At 35.0% G+C, this 20,849-nt stretch overlaps 1 protein-coding gene across 5 annotated transcripts in view; it reads left to right on the top strand.

Annotated features, from left to right (window-relative positions):
• The window catches only part of IFT80 (intraflagellar transport 80), a 29,700-nt gene extending 9,314 nt beyond the window's left edge, over positions 1-20,386 (top strand). For all 5 annotated transcript variants that reach the window (XM_041406040.1, XM_041406041.1, XM_041406037.1 and 2 more), the window contains 15 exons: positions 1,322-1,431; positions 1,756-1,845; positions 3,553-3,690; positions 8,278-8,457; positions 9,903-10,021; positions 10,708-10,782; positions 11,284-11,447; positions 12,059-12,123; positions 12,537-12,672; positions 13,049-13,196; positions 13,607-13,778; positions 15,519-15,608; positions 15,694-15,866; positions 16,901-17,024; positions 19,302-20,386. In XM_041406040.1, the coding sequence (XP_041261974.1) occupies positions 1,322-1,431; positions 1,756-1,845; positions 3,553-3,690; positions 8,278-8,457; positions 9,903-10,021; positions 10,708-10,782; positions 11,284-11,447; positions 12,059-12,123; positions 12,537-12,672; positions 13,049-13,196; positions 13,607-13,778; positions 15,519-15,608; positions 15,694-15,866; positions 16,901-17,024; positions 19,302-19,415 (1,898 nt within the window). In that variant the 3' untranslated portion in view covers positions 19,416-20,386. The remainder of the gene's footprint in view (positions 1-1,321; positions 1,432-1,755; positions 1,846-3,552; positions 3,691-8,277; positions 8,458-9,902; positions 10,022-10,707; positions 10,783-11,283; positions 11,448-12,058; positions 12,124-12,536; positions 12,673-13,048; positions 13,197-13,606; positions 13,779-15,518; positions 15,609-15,693; positions 15,867-16,900; positions 17,025-19,301) is intronic.
• Positions 20,387-20,849: the final 463 nt, after the last annotated feature.

Raw genomic sequence — 20,849 nt, 5'->3', positions numbered from 1 at the left:
TAATCCTGGATTTTTAAGGAATAAAATTCCCTGAAAGAAAATCTGTGAAATACAGAAATCTTCAGGAGCAACGACACCAGGTCTGAATTTTGAGGGTGAATATTTGGGAGCTCAGATGGAGTTTAACCACAATAAAATCAGCTTTTTGCACAGGGAGAAGTGGGAGATAGTGGATGATTTTAGGGCAGATCAGTCAATTATCTAAATCTCATCAAAATATTCCCATACAAAAATATTCCTGAGTCATTTTTGGAAATAGAATTTAATATGCCAAAATTGTCACTGAGAATTTTACCCTGTAAGAGCATTTTTAAGGCTTTTGGTGTTTTTTATTACCATAAAGTTACATTAAAATTGTTTATTTGAACAATTTTAAATCAGTTGCTGAGTTTAATACTTGGAGAAGCTTTTTACTTAACTTTCTTCTTTTTATTTCAAGGAATCAAGTAGCAAAATCCTTTGATTTTTCTTCAGAGGAGACAAATCTTGTCAAATAATATGGAAAATATTTGCATGGTTGGCAAGTCTGACTTTTTTAAATTCTTTTTTTTTCCTTGGATGTTTTTCCATGTAATTTTTGCTTTATTCTGTTTTCAAAAAATCTCATTTGAAAACTGGAACATGATTTTAAAATGGAACAGTCAGTTTTATTCCAGATACAAAATTCTGAGAGTTTCAGTCTAAGAAAGTTTCAGTTAATTGGGAAAAATCTGTCCAGCCTGTGGCCAGTTGGATTTATTGTCATTTATTTTGGAAGTTACTTGTGAATGGGATGTTTGTGCAGCAAAACAAAAATCTGTGTTAATTACAGAGCTCAAAGATCTAAAAAAGAATAATTTAGGTGCAACACAAAACTTTTTCCACCCATTTTTGTGTTCAGCCTCATAATTTGGGGTTAAAAGGTTTATTTTCTGAAGTCTGTTGGTGAGTATTATTTTGATTTTCTGTATTTCTGGAGTGACAGTTGGGACTAAATTGTATCACTGGATAAAATCTGAATGTAGATATAAAATGTAGCTATTTCCTGTAAGTCTTGTGGACTTAAAACCTTTCACTTGTAAAAGCTTTAGGAATTGTTAATGTGGTAAATAAAGAGGCTTGAGAAATGTGTAATGTACATTTATATAATAGTGTTATCTACATAGCTATTTATGTAATATAAATTTAATATATTTTATGCAAGAATGATGTATTTTATGTACTTAAATATTTATATATATATTACATATAATGATGTATTTTATTTATTATGCACAATTGTATCTTACCATCAATATTATTATTTATCTATTAAAAATAGAGTGTTTTTCCATGCCCACAGGAACTCCAGTGTACTCAGTGTCCTGGGCCCCTGACTCTGACAAAGTTCTCTACACCTCAGGGCAGCAGCTGATCATTAAACCCCTCCAGCCAAATGCTAAAGTTCTGCAGGTACCATTCATAATCTGAGTCATTAATAAGATTTATTTACAGAAATAAAGATACAGAAGCCTTTTCCCTTTTGTCTTATTAAGAAGCAGTTATTGAATTTTAATTTTTTTGGATTAAAAATTGTAATGGATTTTTGGGTGGAGGATTTTATGGCAGATTTTTGTGCTTTGATTCTGCCTTGTTCAGGCTTTATTTAATTTATTTTTCTGCTAAATCATAAAATTATTAAGGTTGGAACAAACCTCCAGATCATCAAGTCCAGTGAGTGATGAATATTAAAAATAGGAGTTGTCACAATTGTTGAACTGATTTTTTTCCTTTCAGTGGAAAGCCCACGATGGCCTGATTTTGAAAACTGACTGGAATTCAGTGAATGATCTGATCCTGTCTGCAGGGGAAGATTGCAGATATAAGGTGAGTTCTGGTTCCACTTTAACTACCTGATTCAAAAATGTATTAGATATCCTGAAATTCTGGAATTTTACCCTGAAAGCCCAAAAATGGAATTAGAAATCTTTCATTTTTCAAGAAAATATTATATTATTTATAAATACACCTCACTCTGTGTAGTACGATAAAATTACAAATCTTTTTTAAATACAGCAGGATGAAAATTGTCAAAATGGGAGAGAATCAAAAAGAAAAATATGTACAAATATAGAAGTGATTATTTGAAATAATTTAAGCTGATATATCAAATTAGAGGAGATAAAAATGCTGTTTTCTTCTACAGGGACATCAGTGAATCCCTGAGTAAATTTTGAAATATATTCATATATATTTGGATGCAGGAAATACTTTCATATAATCTGCATCCAAAATACAAAGCACCTTTTGGGTATCTTCCCTTAATTAAAAACTGATTTTTAAATGGATCATGTGTTGGTTCTGTCATTTAATTGTGTAATGGCTGTGATTGAAAATATGCAATTAAGAAATGTTAAAAATCCAATAAATTATTAAATTGTTTTGTGGATTGATTTCCATTTTAAATTTTTTTTTTTTAATTTTTTTTTTTTAATTTGCAGGTTCTTTTATAGATTTGGGGCAATTTACAGTAAATAAAACTCAGGGGTGAAAAATATTTTATACAGAATATTTTATCTAGAATTATGTGATATTTACCATGGCAAAAAGCAAGTGCATTAAATAAACCAATACTCATTAAAAAATTATATATACCTCTGTGTGTGTATATATATATACACATATCTATATTTATTTATACTTATATAGATACATTTATATGTATAGTTACACTTAGTTAACTTGGGCATTATTTCTACAATTTCTATGTCATGAGGGAAAATTATACTTCTGGAATAATGAAAGTATAGCAAGTGTATATAAAATAAAAGTGAGGAATAATATAGGTGATTTTTCCAGTTACACTTTATCATGAGGGAAAATGATCGTTCTAAAATGATAAAAATACAAAATATATATATATAAAACAAAAGTGAGCTGTAATACAAGTGATTTTTCAAATTGCACTGAAAACACAAGAGAAAATTCCACTTCTGGAGTAGTAAAAATACAAAATATATGGATAAGACAAAAGTGAGATATATATTAATATATATATAATATATGAATATATATCATTATTTGTATATATATTACAGGTGATTTTTAAATTTACACTGGAAACATGAGGGGAAATTACATTTCTGGGGTAACAAAAATACAAAAAAATATCTGTATAAAACAAAAGCAAGACATATATTAAATACCTCTATATTTTTTTTTTATATCTATATAATACAGGTGATTTTTCAAGTCACCCTGAAAACATGAGGGGAAATTAGACTTCTGCAGTAACAAAATTACAAAATATATCTATATAAAACAAAAGCAAGACATATATTAAATACCTCTATTTTTTTTTTTTCAATATCTATATAATACAGGTGATTTTTCAAGTTACCCTGAAAACATGAGGGGAAATTAGACTTCTGCAGTAACAAAATTACTATATATATATATATATAAACTAAAAATGAACTGTAAAATAGTGATTTTTCAAATTGCACTAAAACATGAGGGGAAATTATTTTTCTGGAATAATCTAAGTGCACCCACAGCGTGGTGCCATGGATGGAAATCTGAATTTTGCTGCAGGTCTGGGACAGTTTTGGCCGTGTCCTGTACAATTCCCAGCCCCACGAGTATCCCATCACTGCCATTGCCTGGGCTCTGGATGGAGAATTGTTTGCTGTGGGGTCTTTCAACACTTTACGTCTCTGTGATAAAACTGGGGTGAGTAAAACTCTACAAATTTATTTCATCTAAATGAAAAATATCTATGAAATATAATAAAAATATTTTTAATTTTTTAAATGTTTTATTTTAAATTATTTTAAAATATTTTCCGGTGTAAAACTCTGCAGATTTATTTTCTATATATGAAAAAAATTACTAAATATAATAAAAATTAAAAAGTCCAGAGTAAAACTCTGGAAATTGTCCAGATTTATTGATAATACAGCAAATATTCCTCAGGATATCAGTGTACAGGTGAGTGTTTTATTAGCAAAAACTGCTTGTGATTGCCAGCACCTTTTTGCTGAGCAGAATACTTTATTTTTAATAATATTTTGCCTTTTGGGACATGAAATTCTTTACCTGAAAACCAGAGAGTACACAAGCATCTCTTGTCATCAGAACTAATAATAATTTGCTATTTTTAACCATAAAAAGGAATGTATAACAGTAACCTGATAGAAAAAGAAGTGGAAGAAACATTTACTATTATATTATATTATATTATATTATATTATATTATATTATGATATTATAGCCACTTTTATTATTTTTTTTTTCTTTTGAAGGTTTACTCCTAATCATTATTTTTATAGGGTTTTTTGCAGCTTTGTCTCAAATTTAAATCAATTTAATTCAGCTTCACCTCCCTTTTTGGGAGCACAGATTGTGTCCTCATTGTCTCTGGGGGTTTCCTGTGATTCTGCACATTTTTCCTCAGATTTTTTTGCAGCAAACTTTGATTATTTGGGACTTTCATTGTCCTGGTTTCTTGTTGTGTTTATTGCTCTTTTTGGGTAAAAATTGCTGTGGTGTTTTGGGTGTGTTCAGTCAGTTGTGGTTCACCTCACCAGGAATTTGGAGTGTGTGTTTCAAATATTATAATTTCATGAAGAGGAACCTTTAAAGATTATTTGAGAAAAGGTATAAGGTTATAATAACAGGTTATAAGGTTGTAATAAGGTTATAAAAGGTATAAGGTTAAAATTAAAGATTATTTGAGAAAAGGCATAAGGATAAAATCTGACTTTTCCTATTTCACCATCTGTAGTGTTTCTGATTTCACTGATTTCCACTGACTGTGTATAAATGGAATTTAATTACCAATTTGTAAGTGAAATTTAATTATAATTATCTAGAAGGGAGAGATCTCAAATGCATTTTTCTTTTGCAAAGTGTCAATTTGCTGATTTAAATATGATTTATTTTGATATCTACAGCTCTGTAATTTACTGTTAAGTCTGGCTCAGACTCCTGCAAGCTAAAAAACAATGTTTTAATCAGCCTTTGACACTGAACAGGTCATTGAGAGTTTTAATGCAGACAGGTTTATTTCTTATAGAAAATTAAGATTATTTTACCTGATTTTATTAAGAGGGTTTTTTTTTTTTAATTTTATACCTGAGTTTATTATTCATTACTGCTCAAACACAAATGGGCAGTAGCTGCTGCCAGCTGCTCTGTGTGTTGAGCAGCTTTTATTCTCTTTAAATCCAGGGTTTTGAATGTAAATAATGGCCCTGGCTGTAAATCTTGCCTGCAGAAGAGGCTGGGTGAGGGAAATCAGGGAGGGATTCCCAGGGAGCCTGAGGAGAAGCAGAGCTGCCTTTCCTGCTCAGCACAGACACTTTTATTGTGGCTGATGGAACGGAGCTGCCCTGGCAAACTGCTCCCCAGGGAGCCATCAGGACAATAAATATTTATCATTAACTCCTCTCCAGCATATGTCTTCACTTTGGGGCATAATGCAATTAAATTCTTGCACTCAATGCTCTTTTTGCTCTTTTTTTCCCACCTCCCTGGGATGTTCAAGCAGCATCGTGGTGAACACCAAACTTACAAATTTAATATTAACATTTTGAATTGTATTTTTTCGATTAAAAGTCATGAAAAGAAATTGTATATTTGAATATAAAATAAGTTATTGCAGCTGTCCTACAGGCAAGTTGTGTTCCCAGAGACTTGGGAATGCTGAGGGATCAGTGATAAAAAATAGTAAAAATGAAACACTGGTCAAATGAATCATTTCAATTAGTAAATAGGGGCATCCAATTTCTATTTAAATAATGCTGAATATATTTCTGCATCTTCTCTTAATGACTTACCCTGAATGGGATTGATCAGTTTAATTTAATGGTTTTGTTTATTTTCCAAATTGTTAGTGCTCTTCTTGTTGAACATTTATCTTCTGATGTTGTTTATCTATACATTGATATTTATTTGACTGTTAAACCCTGCCCTTTGCTTTACTCCTGCCTTCAACATTCTGCTGAGAAAATTCTATGTAATAAAAACAATTATTTCCATTAATCCATAAATTTTAAAATTCTCTTGTACATTCTTCAAACTTTTCTTGTATTACAGAGGGAATTTTGGCCATTTTACTACACTGGCAGTTTGCACATCTGACTGGTCATCTTATATTTTTCTATTCCATCAAATTTTGCTAGAAATTCAATTAAAAATGTGGAATATTGCCTGATATCTTTGGAAAATAGAGGAAAACATCCTGCAAACTTTTACTGCATTGTGCAGTCAGAAGGGGGAAGCTCAAGTTGCTGCTTTTATGGATTTCTTTAATAAAACAAAACTTCTAGAACTCCTGGGTTTGTTCTTGAGAGAAGTCAGTGAAAAATTATTATACAAGACAAGTAGAACCCAAAATATTGAATTAATGTTGGACCAATATTAATTCTTGGAGTCACAGTCAGACCTTTCCAAAATTAAAAAAAATAATAATTCTGTCTTATTTAGGAATTTCACAGCAACTATTCTGGTTCTTAAGTTGTTTCTATTTAAAAATGAAGAGCTCAAATGATTTTTCTGATAAGATTTTATGGCCATGATAAATGGCCCAGCAGTCTGCAGGGAGCATGAATCACTGGAGTGCTCTGAGTTACACAGAGCCTTCAAAACAGCTGGAAAATAAAGCTTGGAAATGGCTTTTCCTGGGATTTTAGGCTATGATCTGCAAATACTTGAATGATTTTCAATGGCCTGAAGAAAAAAAAAAATTATTAAAGGAGTTTTGGGAATGGATCCCATCAGAGCTGCAGTGCCTCTGCTTTCCATGGAAAAGGAGCTCCAAAAAAACATTCCTGGAGCTCCTTAAAGTGGTTTTTAATTCTGGTTTGTGGCCTTTGCTTCTCCTGGGTGGATCCTGGATCCTGGGGAAAGGACCTCGGGTCTGCCTGGGAGGAGCCTGGAACAGCTCCTGAGAGTGATCCCAGGCAGATTCCAGCTGGGAATGGAGCTCAGCCTTTAATTACTGGGGTTAATTAATGGGGAGGGTTCGGGGCTGAGCTCAGCCTGGCCAGGCACCGGAGCAGTTGGGCACTGGGCAAAAATGGGAATTTCTTTCCAAAAAATGGGAATTTCCGTCCTTGGAATTCAAAAATGGGAATTTCCTTCCTTGGAACTCAGAAATGGGAATTTCCTTCCTTGGAACTCAGAAATGGGAATTTCCTTCCTTGGAATTCCAAAATGGGAACTTCCTTCCCAAGACAGGGGATGATGGGGAAGGTGAAATCTTAAAACCAAGGCTTGAAAATGGAAATTCAGGCAGTGCCAGCATCACCTTTTAGACCCCCTGGTATGGAAAAAGAGCTTTAATTCCCAGAATTCCCAAAGCAGGAGCACCACTGGGGTTGGATTTCACCCCATGGAATTCCCTTCCCACTGAACCTTTTGAGTCCAAAGAAATCAGAATATGAAATGTGTTGGAAGCATCAGATGAGGATTTTCTTCCAGCTGCGCCCCTTTTGGGATAATTTCATGTACCCAAAAGTCAATCCAATGTTTACATTTAACTTCAATCACATGGTTTTTATTCTTGATTTGCTCTCTAAGATTTCAAACATATTTGGATATTCAGGTCATTCTTCAATTACTACAAAATTACTACTCCTTATACTCCTACATTATTACTACTCCTTAAAAATATTCTATTACATAAAGAGGAAATAATTGAGATTTGCTGCTTGTTTTAGAATCTGCTTGAATATCTTCCTAAAATTCCCTAAAAAGGTTATTTAATTCTTATTTGTCATCCATTTTCAGGGAAACATCTGTTTGGAGATTCAGGATGATTTGTGTTTCTGATATGCAGGAAATTTTAAAGTGTCTTGGTCTGAAAATTCTAATTTTTGACAAGAATTTATTAATAAGGATCTAAACTTCAGAGGAGTCTCATGGCTAAGGCTGAGGCAATTAAGAATTAAGGTCTTTGCTGGAGGAAATTTTTAATTAATCCTTCACTTGGACAGTAACAAAGTGGAGAAAATGTAATTATTTCTTAAGCACCTTAATTTTATGTAGTGATTGCCTGGATTTATGAATGTGATCACACTTGGAATAAATCATGAGTAGGAAACTGATACCTGATGTACTTCCAGCATTGTGACTTTTTAATTTCTGCTTTTCCTTTTATTTTTTTTCCAGACTTAAACATCCAATCCCAACTCAACAAAAACTTCATTTGTTGTCGCTGCTTGAAAAATCCCAACCCTGCAAACGTATTTCTGACAAGAAATGATTCCTAGAATTACAGAGTAACTGAAATTATTATTTTTTTCTTGTTCCCAGTGGTCTTATGCCCTGGAGAAGCCCAGCACTGGCAGCATTTTTGCCATTTCCTGGTCCATCGATGGCACCCAGCTGGCCGGAGCCTGTGGGAATGGCCAGGTCATCTTTGCCCACGTGGTGGAGCAGCACTGGGAGTGGCAAAACTTCCAAATTACCTTAATTAAGAGAAGAACCATGAAGGTAAAATCCCCTCAGAGCTGGGCAGCCCCATCACAAAGCTTGTTTTTAATGCAGAATGGGAATTTTGGGTTTAATTTGTGTTCCCAGACATTGACTCACAAGGTTTGTTCTCTGGGATAATCAAGATTTCCATCCTTCCACATTTTCCAAATTACACATTTGGGGCTTTTCAGCATCGAGTTCCTAAATTCCTAATGAGACCCTTCAATGGTTTTTTTTTTTCATTTTCATGTTGGGTTTGGAATTGGGAAGATTTGGAGCAGCAGCAGGGCTGGATTTGGGGCTGGGGCCGTGGGTGGGATGCTGTGAGTCAGTGTCTGGGAGCACACAGCACAAATCAGCTCAAAATTCCCAATTTTTCCCCTCATTCCCAGACATTGACTCGTTCCAGATGCACTTGGGAATGATCTCCATGGGATTTGAATTCCCTTTTTGAATATGCAAAGAGTGAGGAAGTGTAGCTAACCCTGACTCATTTTTAATTTTCATTCTTTTACAGTGATTTTATTCCTATATATTATGTAGGAAAATCCTACAAAATCCTACAAAAAACTTGCAGATGGATTTTTTTTCCTGAGTATTACAATGGCAAAGTTAATTAGTGATGCTGTGGTGGGCATAGCAATTAACATATCCTTGGAAATGGTTTCCAGGCTCTTGGAATAATTGAGGTCAGCCCATGTTTTGCAATTGGTGCATAATGGAGAACATCACAAGGAAGTTACCACCCTCAGAATGGTGACATCTTTAAAAAAAACCCCAAAACCCCACCAAAAACCAGGACACTTTTTTGTTTAAGGTCCCCCCTCCTTGGATTTTTAGCTCCCTAAAATCTCTGAGCTGAAAAATTTGAGGCAAATTCTGATTTTCTTGAGCAAATTTCAAGCAGAATAACAAAACCACAACCTGCTCACCCAGCCTGTCTCCTGGATTTCCTGTGCTTCCAGCTGTGGAATAATAAAAATTCCAGAGCTCTGCAGCATCTTCATTCCAGTGCTGGATATTGCTGGATTGTCTGGATGAAGTGTTTATTTAAGTAACACACATTAAATTTATTTAAATTACAGTGAAATAAACATTGACGTGTTCATTTCAAATATTCAAATTATCAACAGCTGAGCAATCTTAAAATGGGATTTTTTGAGTTTGGTTAAAAATGTAACCAAACTCAAAATAAATTTAAAAAATCATAAATCTATTTAATTAACTAAGCCTTACACCATTATAAACAAGCCTTTTAAAAATAAGCATATCTATATTCATTATAATAATCTTTATACCTTATCTGCTTCAGTATATCCAGCAAATTTAACAAAACAGTCAAAACAATATTGATAGTTCAAACACTCCTCCCTCTCAAATGATTTTCTCAGCAGGAATATTTCATGAATTAATTTGAATTTCAGCTCTTTTGTGTCGTTCCCTGACCATTTCCCTGTGCTCAGGTGCACAATGTCATCAACGACGCCGTGGATTTGTTGGAATTCCGGGACAGGGTCATCAAAGCCTCCCTGAATTATGGATACTTGGTGGTCTCCACTTCCCTGCAGTGTTATGTGTTCTCGTGAGTAAAGCAAATTCCTCTTCCTCACATTGTTTGGAAAAGTGGATTGGAAGCACAAGAATTAATTTATTTTTAATTTTTTTTAATTTATTTTAAATTAATTGGAATATATGCTCAGTGAACACCAGTGCAGATCACTGTAAAAGAGTCAGAAATATCTTAAAATATTTCAGAAATAAAATAATCCATATAAATATGATCTTGCTAATTTTTCCCTGCAGTGTTATATATTTTCGTGAGTAAAGCAAATTCCTCCTCCTCACATTGTTTGGAAAAGAGTGGCAGAAACTTCATTGGAAGCACAAGAATTAATTAATTGAAATAATCAGTGCAATATCTGCTCAGTCAACACTAGTGCAGATCACTGTAAAAGAGTCAGAAATATTTAAAATATTTTAGAAATGAAACAATCCATATAAAAATAATTTTTGCTGGTTTTAAGACTCCTGGGGCAGCTGCTGCTGGTGTGAAGAGGTGAAACAATGAAGGCAGGAGTTTTATTCCATCATATTTTGTGCTCATCAGTGTTCCTTGGCTTCCTCAGTGCTGTCTGAAGTTGGAAAACCTCCCTTTTATTAATATTTGTTGGTTAAAAGTGTGTGATTTGCTTGCTGAATCCAACTCTGTGTTTGAGCTATGTGGGAATTAGTGATTTTTAATTAATGCTGATTTTTTTATATTTGCAGGACAAGGAACTGGAACACTCCATTGATTTTTGACCTGAAGGAAGGAACTGTGAGTTTGATTCTCCAAGCAGAGAGGTACCTGACTTCTTAAAATGCTCATTATGAACAGAATGTAACTATTAAATAAATAAATTTATTTATTATCTATATTATAAATACATATATATTTATTTATTTATTATATTGCCTGTGTTATAAAATAATTTATTGTATTTATAATAAGTTTATTTGTTATATAGATATATATTCAGAGAGATATATATATATATATAATGAACAAAATAAGCTCAAATTGAAATATCAGAAATAAACAAAAAATACCCAGGTAAAATCATAAATATTTGACATAATAAATATTTCTCTTGGAAATAGATAATACATTAAAAAAAACCAAACTTTTCCATACAGAACTTCCAGGGTATCTTGAAAATGTAAAGCTTAGGAATGATGGAAGCTGGAAGAAGAGTTGCAGGATATTAAACAATTACTTTCCCATTGTGGAAAATACCATGTTTTATATTATTTAGTGATTTATTTCTTTGTCATTGGGGATTTTTTTTCTTTTTTTTTTTTTAGGCATTTTCTTCTCGTGGATGGTGGAGGACTTTATTTATATTCCTATGAAGGCAGATTGATTTCCTCTCCAAAATACCCAGGCATGAGGACAGACATTTTAAATGCCCTGACAGTGTCCCTGAGCAATGACACGCTGGCAGTGAGGGACAAGGCTGATGAGAAGGGTAAATCCTGCTTTATTTTGCACAAAAATATATATATATTTAGTATAAAAATGAATTCAACTTATAGGTCTTGCTTAAAATTAATTTAAAAACTTCAAGAGAATGGTTTGGCTCTGAATTGCCATGGAATCCATGGAAATATGTACAGAAATATTACAGATATTACAGAAATATTTACAGAAATAATACAGAATATTACAGATCCATGGAATATTTACAGAAAATAATAGAATAAGTTTTTACTCCCTGATGGGATTTTTTAATTTTCTCTCTTTCTAAACATTCCCACTGATGAAATTGTGGGTTAAGATTGAGTCAGTCTGATGTTGGAAATGTGGATTTATTTAGATTATTGATGCAGGCTTTTAGCACAATTTGGTGTCGTTTCTGGAAAGGCACATTTGAGACAGGAAATGAAAAACAGGGATAGGAAGTGAAAATTCAGTTTTTTATAAGATTTTTTTCACCACCATGTGAAAATCACTGGTGAACCTCACATGGAATATTTTATCCACTTGCACTAAATTACGCCCAAAAAAGTGTGGAATCCCTGGAAAATCCATTAAGAACTTCTGCTTTTATTAATAAAGTATATCATTATTTTTCTTCAGTTATCTACATCTTTGAAGCTTTATCTGGGAAGCCACTGGGTGATGGAAAACCTCTGACCCACAAGGTAAAATAAGTGCTTTAATGTCTTTATTTCACTCAGAAATTAAGAATCACTAATGGTTTTCCTCAATAATGGGACTAAAAACCCATTAAAGGTTTTAAAATCTTAATAGAAAGGAGCTTTGCAGCTGACTTTTAATGCTTTGTGTTGTCTTCAGAATTGTTTTAATCTTCGTGAAATTCAGTTTATAAAATCACAGAATCGTGGAATGGGTTGGGTTGGAAAGGACTTTAAAATCATCTTAATTTTAACCTCATGGAATGATTTATTCCACAGATAAATCACACACAAAATGTTTTTCCAACCCAGTTTATCCAAGAATTTTGGTGCCTTGTTTTTAGGAAAAAAAATCAATTTGAATGTCCAAATACAAAATCTCCAAAAGAAGAATCAGAGATTCTCTTTTATCTTTTCAGACAGAGATTGTGGAGATTGCCTTGGACCAGAAGGGACTGACAAGTGAGAGGAAAATAGCTTTTATTGATAAGAACAGAGATCTTTTCATCACCTCAGTGAAAAGGTTTGGGAAAGAGCAGAAGATTGTCAAAATAGGTGAGAAAAACTCAAATTGATGTTGGGGAAGATGCTGGGAGGGAAATAAATTTGTATTTAATACAAGAGATAACATTTTGCTTAATTAATAGTGAAATTGAATTTGAAAAAAAAAAACTTTGGCTATTATATGATGGAGGTAGAAACAATTTCAGTACATTTTATCTAAATTCTGTTGATTTTTTATCATTGCCATCCAAAGCAGCTTTTAAAAATGCTACAAATTTGGGGTTAAAACCTTAGAGAAGCAACCAAAAATGCTGAATGAGCACCCTGGTATAATTCCCTTTATTTTGAAGTTTCTCCTGGAAATGTCTTATTTATTTCTTTATCTATTTATTCATTGCTTATCATTATTTGTTGTCTGTACATGAAGGGACAATGGTGCAGAGTTTGGCCTGGAATGACAGCTGCAACATCCTCTGTGGGATCCAGGATTCCAGGTTCACAGTCTGGTATTATCCCAACACAGTCTACGTGGATAAAGACCTTCTCCCAAAAACCCTGTACGAAAAAGATGCCAGGTAAGAAATCCTTTTAAATCCAAATATGATTTATTTTAACTGTTTCCCTCATTTCTTAACAAACTGTGCTTGGGAGAAGTAAAAGCTGACCTTGCAACTTGTAAAAGTCTCCTGTTTCTTGCTTGGGAAATGAGGAAAAAAGGGTTTATAAAGAAAATCATAAAGTTTAGGGTTGAAATTATGATGCAGGGTTAGAAAGCAGAGCAGCATCTTGAGGTAAAAGCAAAATCTGAATTTTTTCTCTTAAAATTTTACCTCAGGTTTTGTAAAAAAAAAAAAACCCAGAAAAGATTTGTTCCGATGACGTCGGCAATTAAAAGCAGCAAAACACCAGCTCACAAATAACCGATCTTAAATCCTTTTCCTGTAAAAACATCTAAATACTCATTTCTTTTTCTTTCTGCTTGCAGTGAGCTGAGCAAGAGCCCTCAGATCGTGAGTTTTGTGGGCAGCCAGGTGACAATCAGGAGGGCCGACGGGTCCCTGGTGCACCTGCACGTCTCCCCGTACCCCGCCATCCTGCACGGCCACGTCAGCTCCTCCCGCTGGCAGGACGGGCTCAGGCTCTGCAGGTTTGTCAAGGTACATCTCATTTTTGGGAATATTCACGACCATTTCTGTGGTTTTAAGTGTTTTTCCTTAGCAATCTCTCTGTATCGAATGGTGCGGCTCATTTCCGGCCTGCTTTGTGGCTCATGGAAAATGAGGTGGTTTTCTTAATTCCGTAACTTCCGTGAAAAATAATAGTTCTTATTTTTAGCCACACCAGAATCCAGCTGGATTGAACACAAGTGCTCCCAGAATTCAGTTTTAAACTTAATTTTTTTAAAAGTTTTTAAACTTAAGGTCTGGACCTTAATATAACCAATATTTAAGGTCTGGGCCTTAATATAACCAACCTTTATCTTTAAGGTTTGGGCCTTAATATAACCAATGAAAAGTGACATTTCCACAATTACCTGTTAATTTCCATAGTTTATTTCACTTCTTTTTATTTTTTTTCCTTTTCCATTGCTTTCTTTTGTATTTATTTAGACAACAGCAACAGATGAGGTGAGTGTGGTAGTTTATAAAACAACAAAAGCCCTTCAAACCTTCCTTCCCATTTATTCCTAGAAAATTTAGTACCTTAAATGTGTATTTCAGATATTTGTGTAACCAATTATTACATTAATGCACATCCAGATCATTTGTGTTGCATAAGTAGAATTAATTGTAACAGAATCTTTATTTGCAGTGTCCACATCACCTGATTTAAGCATCCAAGTCAGGATATTTTGATTTTGGCAGCCCAGTTAGAGAGTAAAAAGTATTTCCAATCAGGAATAACAGAATAGGTAATATTTTTGAGGGGAAAAAAGCAACAAGAAACAACTTGGAAGCATCAAAATAATAATTTCATCTCCTGGATAATTTCAGGCTGAGCTTTCAGCATTTTGTCACCTGATTTTCTAAATAACAGGGAAGTGGGAGGAGAATGTGAGGAAAATTTTAGGAGCATTTCATTCTCTGAACAATCTTAATTTTCCCACATTCTGGGCTTCCTGCAGGAGGGTTTTTCCTGAGTGATGGAAAAGTCACTTGGGAAATCTGGGAATGTCTTTAGAACTCCCTCAGTGCAGCTGCTCATTTCTGATTTCAGTCAGGAGTGATCCTTCTGAAACCTTCACAGTGCAAAGTCTTTATTTCCACATTTGTTACTGAGCACACTCAACAAAATTCTCCTTAATTCCTGGACCAGCAAGTCCAAAATTACATTTTTTCTGTCTGAAAATAGTTTTAGATGTTGTAGCTTAAATTAGATTAAAATATGTTTTATTAGTGTGTCTTTGTCAAAATGTTGTCACTTGAAAATCCATCAAAATGTCATTTAGGATCTTCCTAGATTCTGTGTTCATGGGGTTTCCTCAAGGTTGCATGAAATTCCCCAAAAAACCCTCACAGAAACAATAAAAGTAATATATAAAATAATAATAAAAGGGTAAAAAAAAGGAAATATGTAAAAATGTAATATAGAAAAATAAATAATGTATGAATTTACATATTTATGAATAATTAAATATATAATTAAAAGTCATATTTAAAACAATAATAAAAAGGTGTAATATTATTATTACCATGAAGTTTTTCTAATTCCTAGTTCTGAGAAATAATTAATCATTTCCTAATAAGAGACTTCAGAGCACAGTGCCATAAATGACACGCAGAGAAACGTAATATTACACAGGATTTTTAAGCCTTGTGTAGTTGCTTTGAGGAGTCACTTGCAGCATGATAATGAACATTTGGAGGTTTCCAGGTTGTTTTTATTTTGAATTTCAGGACCAGACCCTGTGGGCTTGTTTGGCAGCCATGGCAGTGGCCAACAAGGACATGAGCACAGCTGAAATCGCCTACGCGGCGATCGGCGAGGTAAGAAAGCACAGTTAAAACGGAATGAAATCCTTGCAAAGCCAAGTTGGTGAATGCATCTCCCTGCTGTCCCCCTCCTGAGCAGATTGACAAAGTGCAGTACATCAATTCCATCAAGGAGCTGCCCTCCAAGGAGTCCAGGCTGGCTCACATGCTGCTCTTCAGTGGCAACAGCCAGGAGGCTGAAACCCTCCTGCTCCAGGCAGGCCTGGTCTACCAGGCCATCCAAATCAACATCAACCTTTACAACTGGGAGAGGTAGGAGTTGTTTCCCATTAAAATACGTTTTCCTGATTATTTCCATCAGTTGTTTTATTGCTGACTCATTTCTTATCTTTTGATCGCCCACCACTTCAAAAAAAAAAGCTAATTAAATCATAGCCAACAAACCCAGCATTTTTGTATTTAGAAAATACAAATATTTGGTGATAAAAGCCCAAAATATGCCTGGAAACATTTTGAAATAACATTTTGCTTTCTCATCACTGCTAGCACAGAGGAGCCCCCAGTGATGCCCCAGAGTGGCTGTGGAATTTGGGCTGCTTGAAAATGTCTTGCTGCTAAAAATAAAATTGTGGCTACCCAGACTCCCAGCATTGTGTAGGTGGAGAAAATATGAATTAAGGCTGAGAAAACAAAGGAGGAATTTCTCATTTAAACAAAACCCCCACATTCTGTTTTCTGACAGAATCCTCTGAGTTGTTTACTCCTAATTTCTCTGCTGTTTTATTGATATATTCAGGCAAAAGGTTGATTTTTTTTTCCCCCACAAATCTGTAATTTGTTTTGTTACGAAGCTGTGTCAGGGGAGGTTTAAGTTGGATATTAGGAAAAGAATATTCTTTTATTCTATCATCAAAAACTCTGTAGATGAAATATCAGTGTTCTTAAGCCACTGAGAAGAATCCAAGTGTGAGTAATGAATTAAATTAATCCAATGTCTGACTTTTTCCACCTATACAATATTTATAAACATTATATAGAATATGTGTATTATGACTGTTCAGAACCTACTTCTGACTAGGAAAAAAGTTATTAAGCATTATTATTTTTGTGCTAAACTCTGAAATATTCTGCATTTCCTTGAAATAAAAAGCCTCCTGGGCTCAAATTAGTGGTGTGATGAGGTTGTTAGTGGGAATAATTGTTGGGTATTTTTCATCACTGGTTACTTTGTACCTCCTGATCCTATTTTGGGGTGGGATTTGGGATCTCTGCCCTCAGCCTCAGAGTTTCTGGGTGATGGTGGAGGTGCCAGAGCATTTCCCCAGCCCATTCCTGCCCTGTTGCAGAGCCCTGGATCTGGCAGTGAAGCACAGGACACACGTGGACACAGTCCTGGCTTACAGACAGAAATTCTTGGAGGATTTTGGGAAAAAAGAAACCAACCAAAGGTTTTTGCAGTATGCAGAAGGTGTAAGTATCCCCCAGGGTTGTTCCTGCTGGAGAGTGGGGTGGGTTTGCACCTCTGGTTTCCTTCTGGGGTTCAAATGTGAACAGAAATGTGGAATTCTTACAGGTTTTGGGCTAATATTGGCCAGGAATAGCTGGGCATGGGTTTTATTTGAAGATTCACTATATATATATATTTAATATCTGGTAAAGATCACAAAAGTGAAGGCACAGTTGTTTTCTATAAACAGGGAGTTAAACATCACCATGGCTCAATGAGTCTCTCAAATATTTCCAACATTTTTTGTGGCATTTTATGGATAGAAACAGTAAAAAACTTTGAAGAAATCTTTATGAATCTTTATTTTTATGAACTGCAAACCATTCTGATTTTAAATACAATCAACAATTCCATATGCATGTATTGGAAACCCTCTGCATCCCTAGGAAATCCATTTATTAGTGTTTCACAGATCCTGAGGGCTGAGGGCACGTCCTGAAATTCAGCAGCTGGATCTTGGATTCCACTGCAATATTTCCCCACATTTCCCTCAGGAGAGCCACAATTCCTTCCTGCTTCTCCCCTCCTTGTTCCTCAGCATTCTGAGAGAGAAATGATCCCAAAAAACCTCTCCTTTGTGTGGAATCCTTTTATCCCTGCAGCTGAAGGGTGGGGGAACACCTGGGCTGGGAATTCACATCCTTCCATGGGCACTGCCCAGGACACTTGGAATGAAGCTGGATTTCTAATGGAAGGCATTAGCTTTTAGCACTTTAAGGAGTCTCATTTCCTGAACAAAAGTCAGCCCCTAATGAACCATTCCACAGTAATTTACCTGGAAAATACAGAGAAATAAAGCACAGACTCCAGGCATTTTTATCCTGGAGCTTTTCCAGCTCTGTGTGTTCTCTAAAGCCCATTACAGAGCAAAAATCACAGAAATTCCCTGATGCTGCTGATGGACATTGGAGAGAATCCTGATTTTCTTAAAATCCTGGAGGAAGCTGTAGATTCCATCAGGATTCCTAAGGAATTCCACCTTGGCAGTGACAAGGTGTGAGCAGGGTGATTTTTCAGCTTTCTCAGTCATGAGACTTAGAGATTTTGAAGTTTTCTAAAATTAATTTGGAAATTTGGAGATTTTCTTGAAATTGGGGTCTCACTCAGGAGATTTCTGGAGGGAAAAAGTCCTTTTCCACATCTGCTGGAGGTCTTTGTTGGATCTGTGACCCTCCACATAATGTGAATTTAAAGCTGTAATTAAATTCTTCATGCAACCTGTCAGACTCATAAAGCAAAATCAGAAAGAAATTGAAAAGCAAAGCATGATTTTGTGCTGCTGTTCCTTCTCAGGGGTAAAAAAGGGTCTCAGTTTCCCTCTCACAACCTAAAACCTCTTCAGGCTTAAATAAGATTTCCCTCTATTTTCTGCAGCCAGGCAGGATCTAAAATTGTGCTTATTTTGTATCTCAGGTTCTCATACCTTACACATATCCTGAGAATCCTGGGGCCAGTCACTGCCTCTAGAACTGAGGTATTATTATTACATTTTCACCTGAGAATGTGGGTGTTAAATTTCACTTTCCCTCTTAGAGAATCCCCCCTGTTTTTCCATTGCTTAATTACAGAGGAGAATTCCCTGTGCAGCCCATGAAATCCTTCTCCCATCCCACCTTTGTTAATTCTCCAGCAATAAACTGAACTGCACAATGACATTTTGGACATGTTGTTGTGGTCATCAAATGCACCATGATCCGTTTTTTATTTCCTTGTCAAGCATTTTTTGGGGAAGAAACAACTTTCCTTCCCACATTTGTGCTGGGGTATTGTGCTGTGTGTGTTGCCTGGGGTTTCACTGGCACAAAGCACAGCCACAAAATGCCAGGAGGAATGCCAAGGTTCAAACTGAAGCATTTATTGATGCAGAAGGGCAGTTCCAAGCAGGAATCTGATTGCTGTGGGAGCAGATAACTGGTTTGACATCCTATCAGCTCCTTGGAGGAGACATCACTCCTAAATTAATGATGCAGGGCTAAATTCTCAGTAACAGGACACTGATGTCATGCTGTTGAATTAGAGGCAGGTTATTTTTGTGTTTTATTGCCAGACACAATGAGGTTTATTAAAATAGCTCGGGTTGGTTTGTTTTAAAGGTGAAGCTCAGTTAGAACTCAGCTGTGCCTTCACACCTTCCATGAGTTTGGGTACCCAACACTTGATAATTGTATTTTTACATGGAATAACTGACCTGGCCCTCTCTGATGTTGAGCTCTGTGTGTTTCATTTTTCTCTTCTTACAGCTGGAAGTGGATTGGAATAAAATCAAAGCCAAAATAGAGATGGAAATTGCTAAAGAAAGAGAACGAGCAGCAGCCAGTGCTGCAGGGAGGAGCAGTGTGACTGTGCAGCAGTAATTCACATTTTGGGCACCTTCAAAGTGCTGCTTCAATATTTGATACTGATTTGTTGTAAAAAAAAAAAAAAAAAAAAAGCCACAGCAAACATTTTGTGGGTCACAGGAGTGAGAATTTCTGTGGATTTGAACCCTTGGGTGACACACAGGATTAATTATTTCCTTTCATTTTGAGCTGGGTTTATATTCTGGTTCCAGTGCTGACTACATACATGAGAAAAAAGGGAATGAACAGCTCCTCTCTCAGTGATTTTAAATTTTCATTGCCATTAATATTCTTTAACCTGGGTTGCCTCTCCTGAAATCACAATTTAAGCCCCAAGTTAAGCACTTTGGTTATTTCTGCAAGCCCAGGGACCTCTCCAGACTTGTTTCAATTGCCCTAAAACAAATTTAGCAAACTGGAAGTGCTGAAAATGCAAAAAAAAAAAAAGGAGCTTGAGCCTCTAAAGTACAAATATTTCCCTCACAGTAGAGTCAATACATATTTGTAGTGAGTTCTTTAACAGATGATTTCAGATAATTTCAGGTTTGTCACTAAGCAAAACATTCAGCAGTAAAAGGTTTTGGTTTTTTTGGTTTAAAATGCTTTGGAATGTGATTTCAGGGTTGTTGGAAGTAACAAACAGCATTTGTAGCATCTGACGTGTAAAATTGACAAGAATATTTAAAATAAGAGAGTATTCCCTGTCTTTTTTCTGCCCAAAACCCTTGATTTGTAAATAATCTTTCTTAATTTATGTTATTTCATCAAGATTCACTTTTCTGTGTTTCACACCCGAAGCTGGCTGCTTTCTCTTCATGTTATAAACACATTACCAGTTTATTCATCACTGACAAGGTTTATTATGTATCTTTCAAGTGTTACCAGCAAAATGTTAAATATCTGTACATACAGCAAATTTGTAAACCATTGTGTGACCCTCTCTGGCACAGTTCATAAATTTCTTAATAAAACCAAATCAAAGAGGAGTTTTTTAATGAACCTGAGAGCTGCTGCATGTGGGGATCAACACTGAGTGCTAAAAATAGAATATTTGGGGTGGTTTAATTACATTTGGAGGGGGTGGGAGAACTGTTTAATTCCATTTTTATCACACACATCCAGTCCTGAGCATCCTGGTGTTAAATAGAAAACAAAGCAAAATATTGTGGAAAAGCACCCAGGTTCTAAATGCAGTTGTGACCCTGGGTATAAAATCTGAATTTCAGGAATTTCTCAGTAGAAAATGTTCCTACATGGCTTTTCTGGCATTGTGGCAGGGATTTTAGGGATTGTAATTCCAAGGGAAGTGCCACCATCCGTGCCAGGGGAATTTTGAGATGGTTTTTCTGGAGTTTCCAAAGTTTTGGATTATATTTTTACCTATTTTCAGTTATTTTCAGTATTAAGTAAAATAAATAGCAGAAGGATGCAAATGTTTCAGGTACATTT

This window comes from Onychostruthus taczanowskii, unplaced genomic scaffold (assembly GCF_017590055.1).
Source record: "Onychostruthus taczanowskii isolate IOZ18803 unplaced genomic scaffold, ASM1759005v1 scaffold24, whole genome shotgun sequence".
Lineage (NCBI taxonomy): Eukaryota > Metazoa > Chordata > Aves > Passeriformes > Passeridae > Onychostruthus > Onychostruthus taczanowskii.
This window is presented reverse-complemented; position numbering and strand designations above follow the sequence as displayed.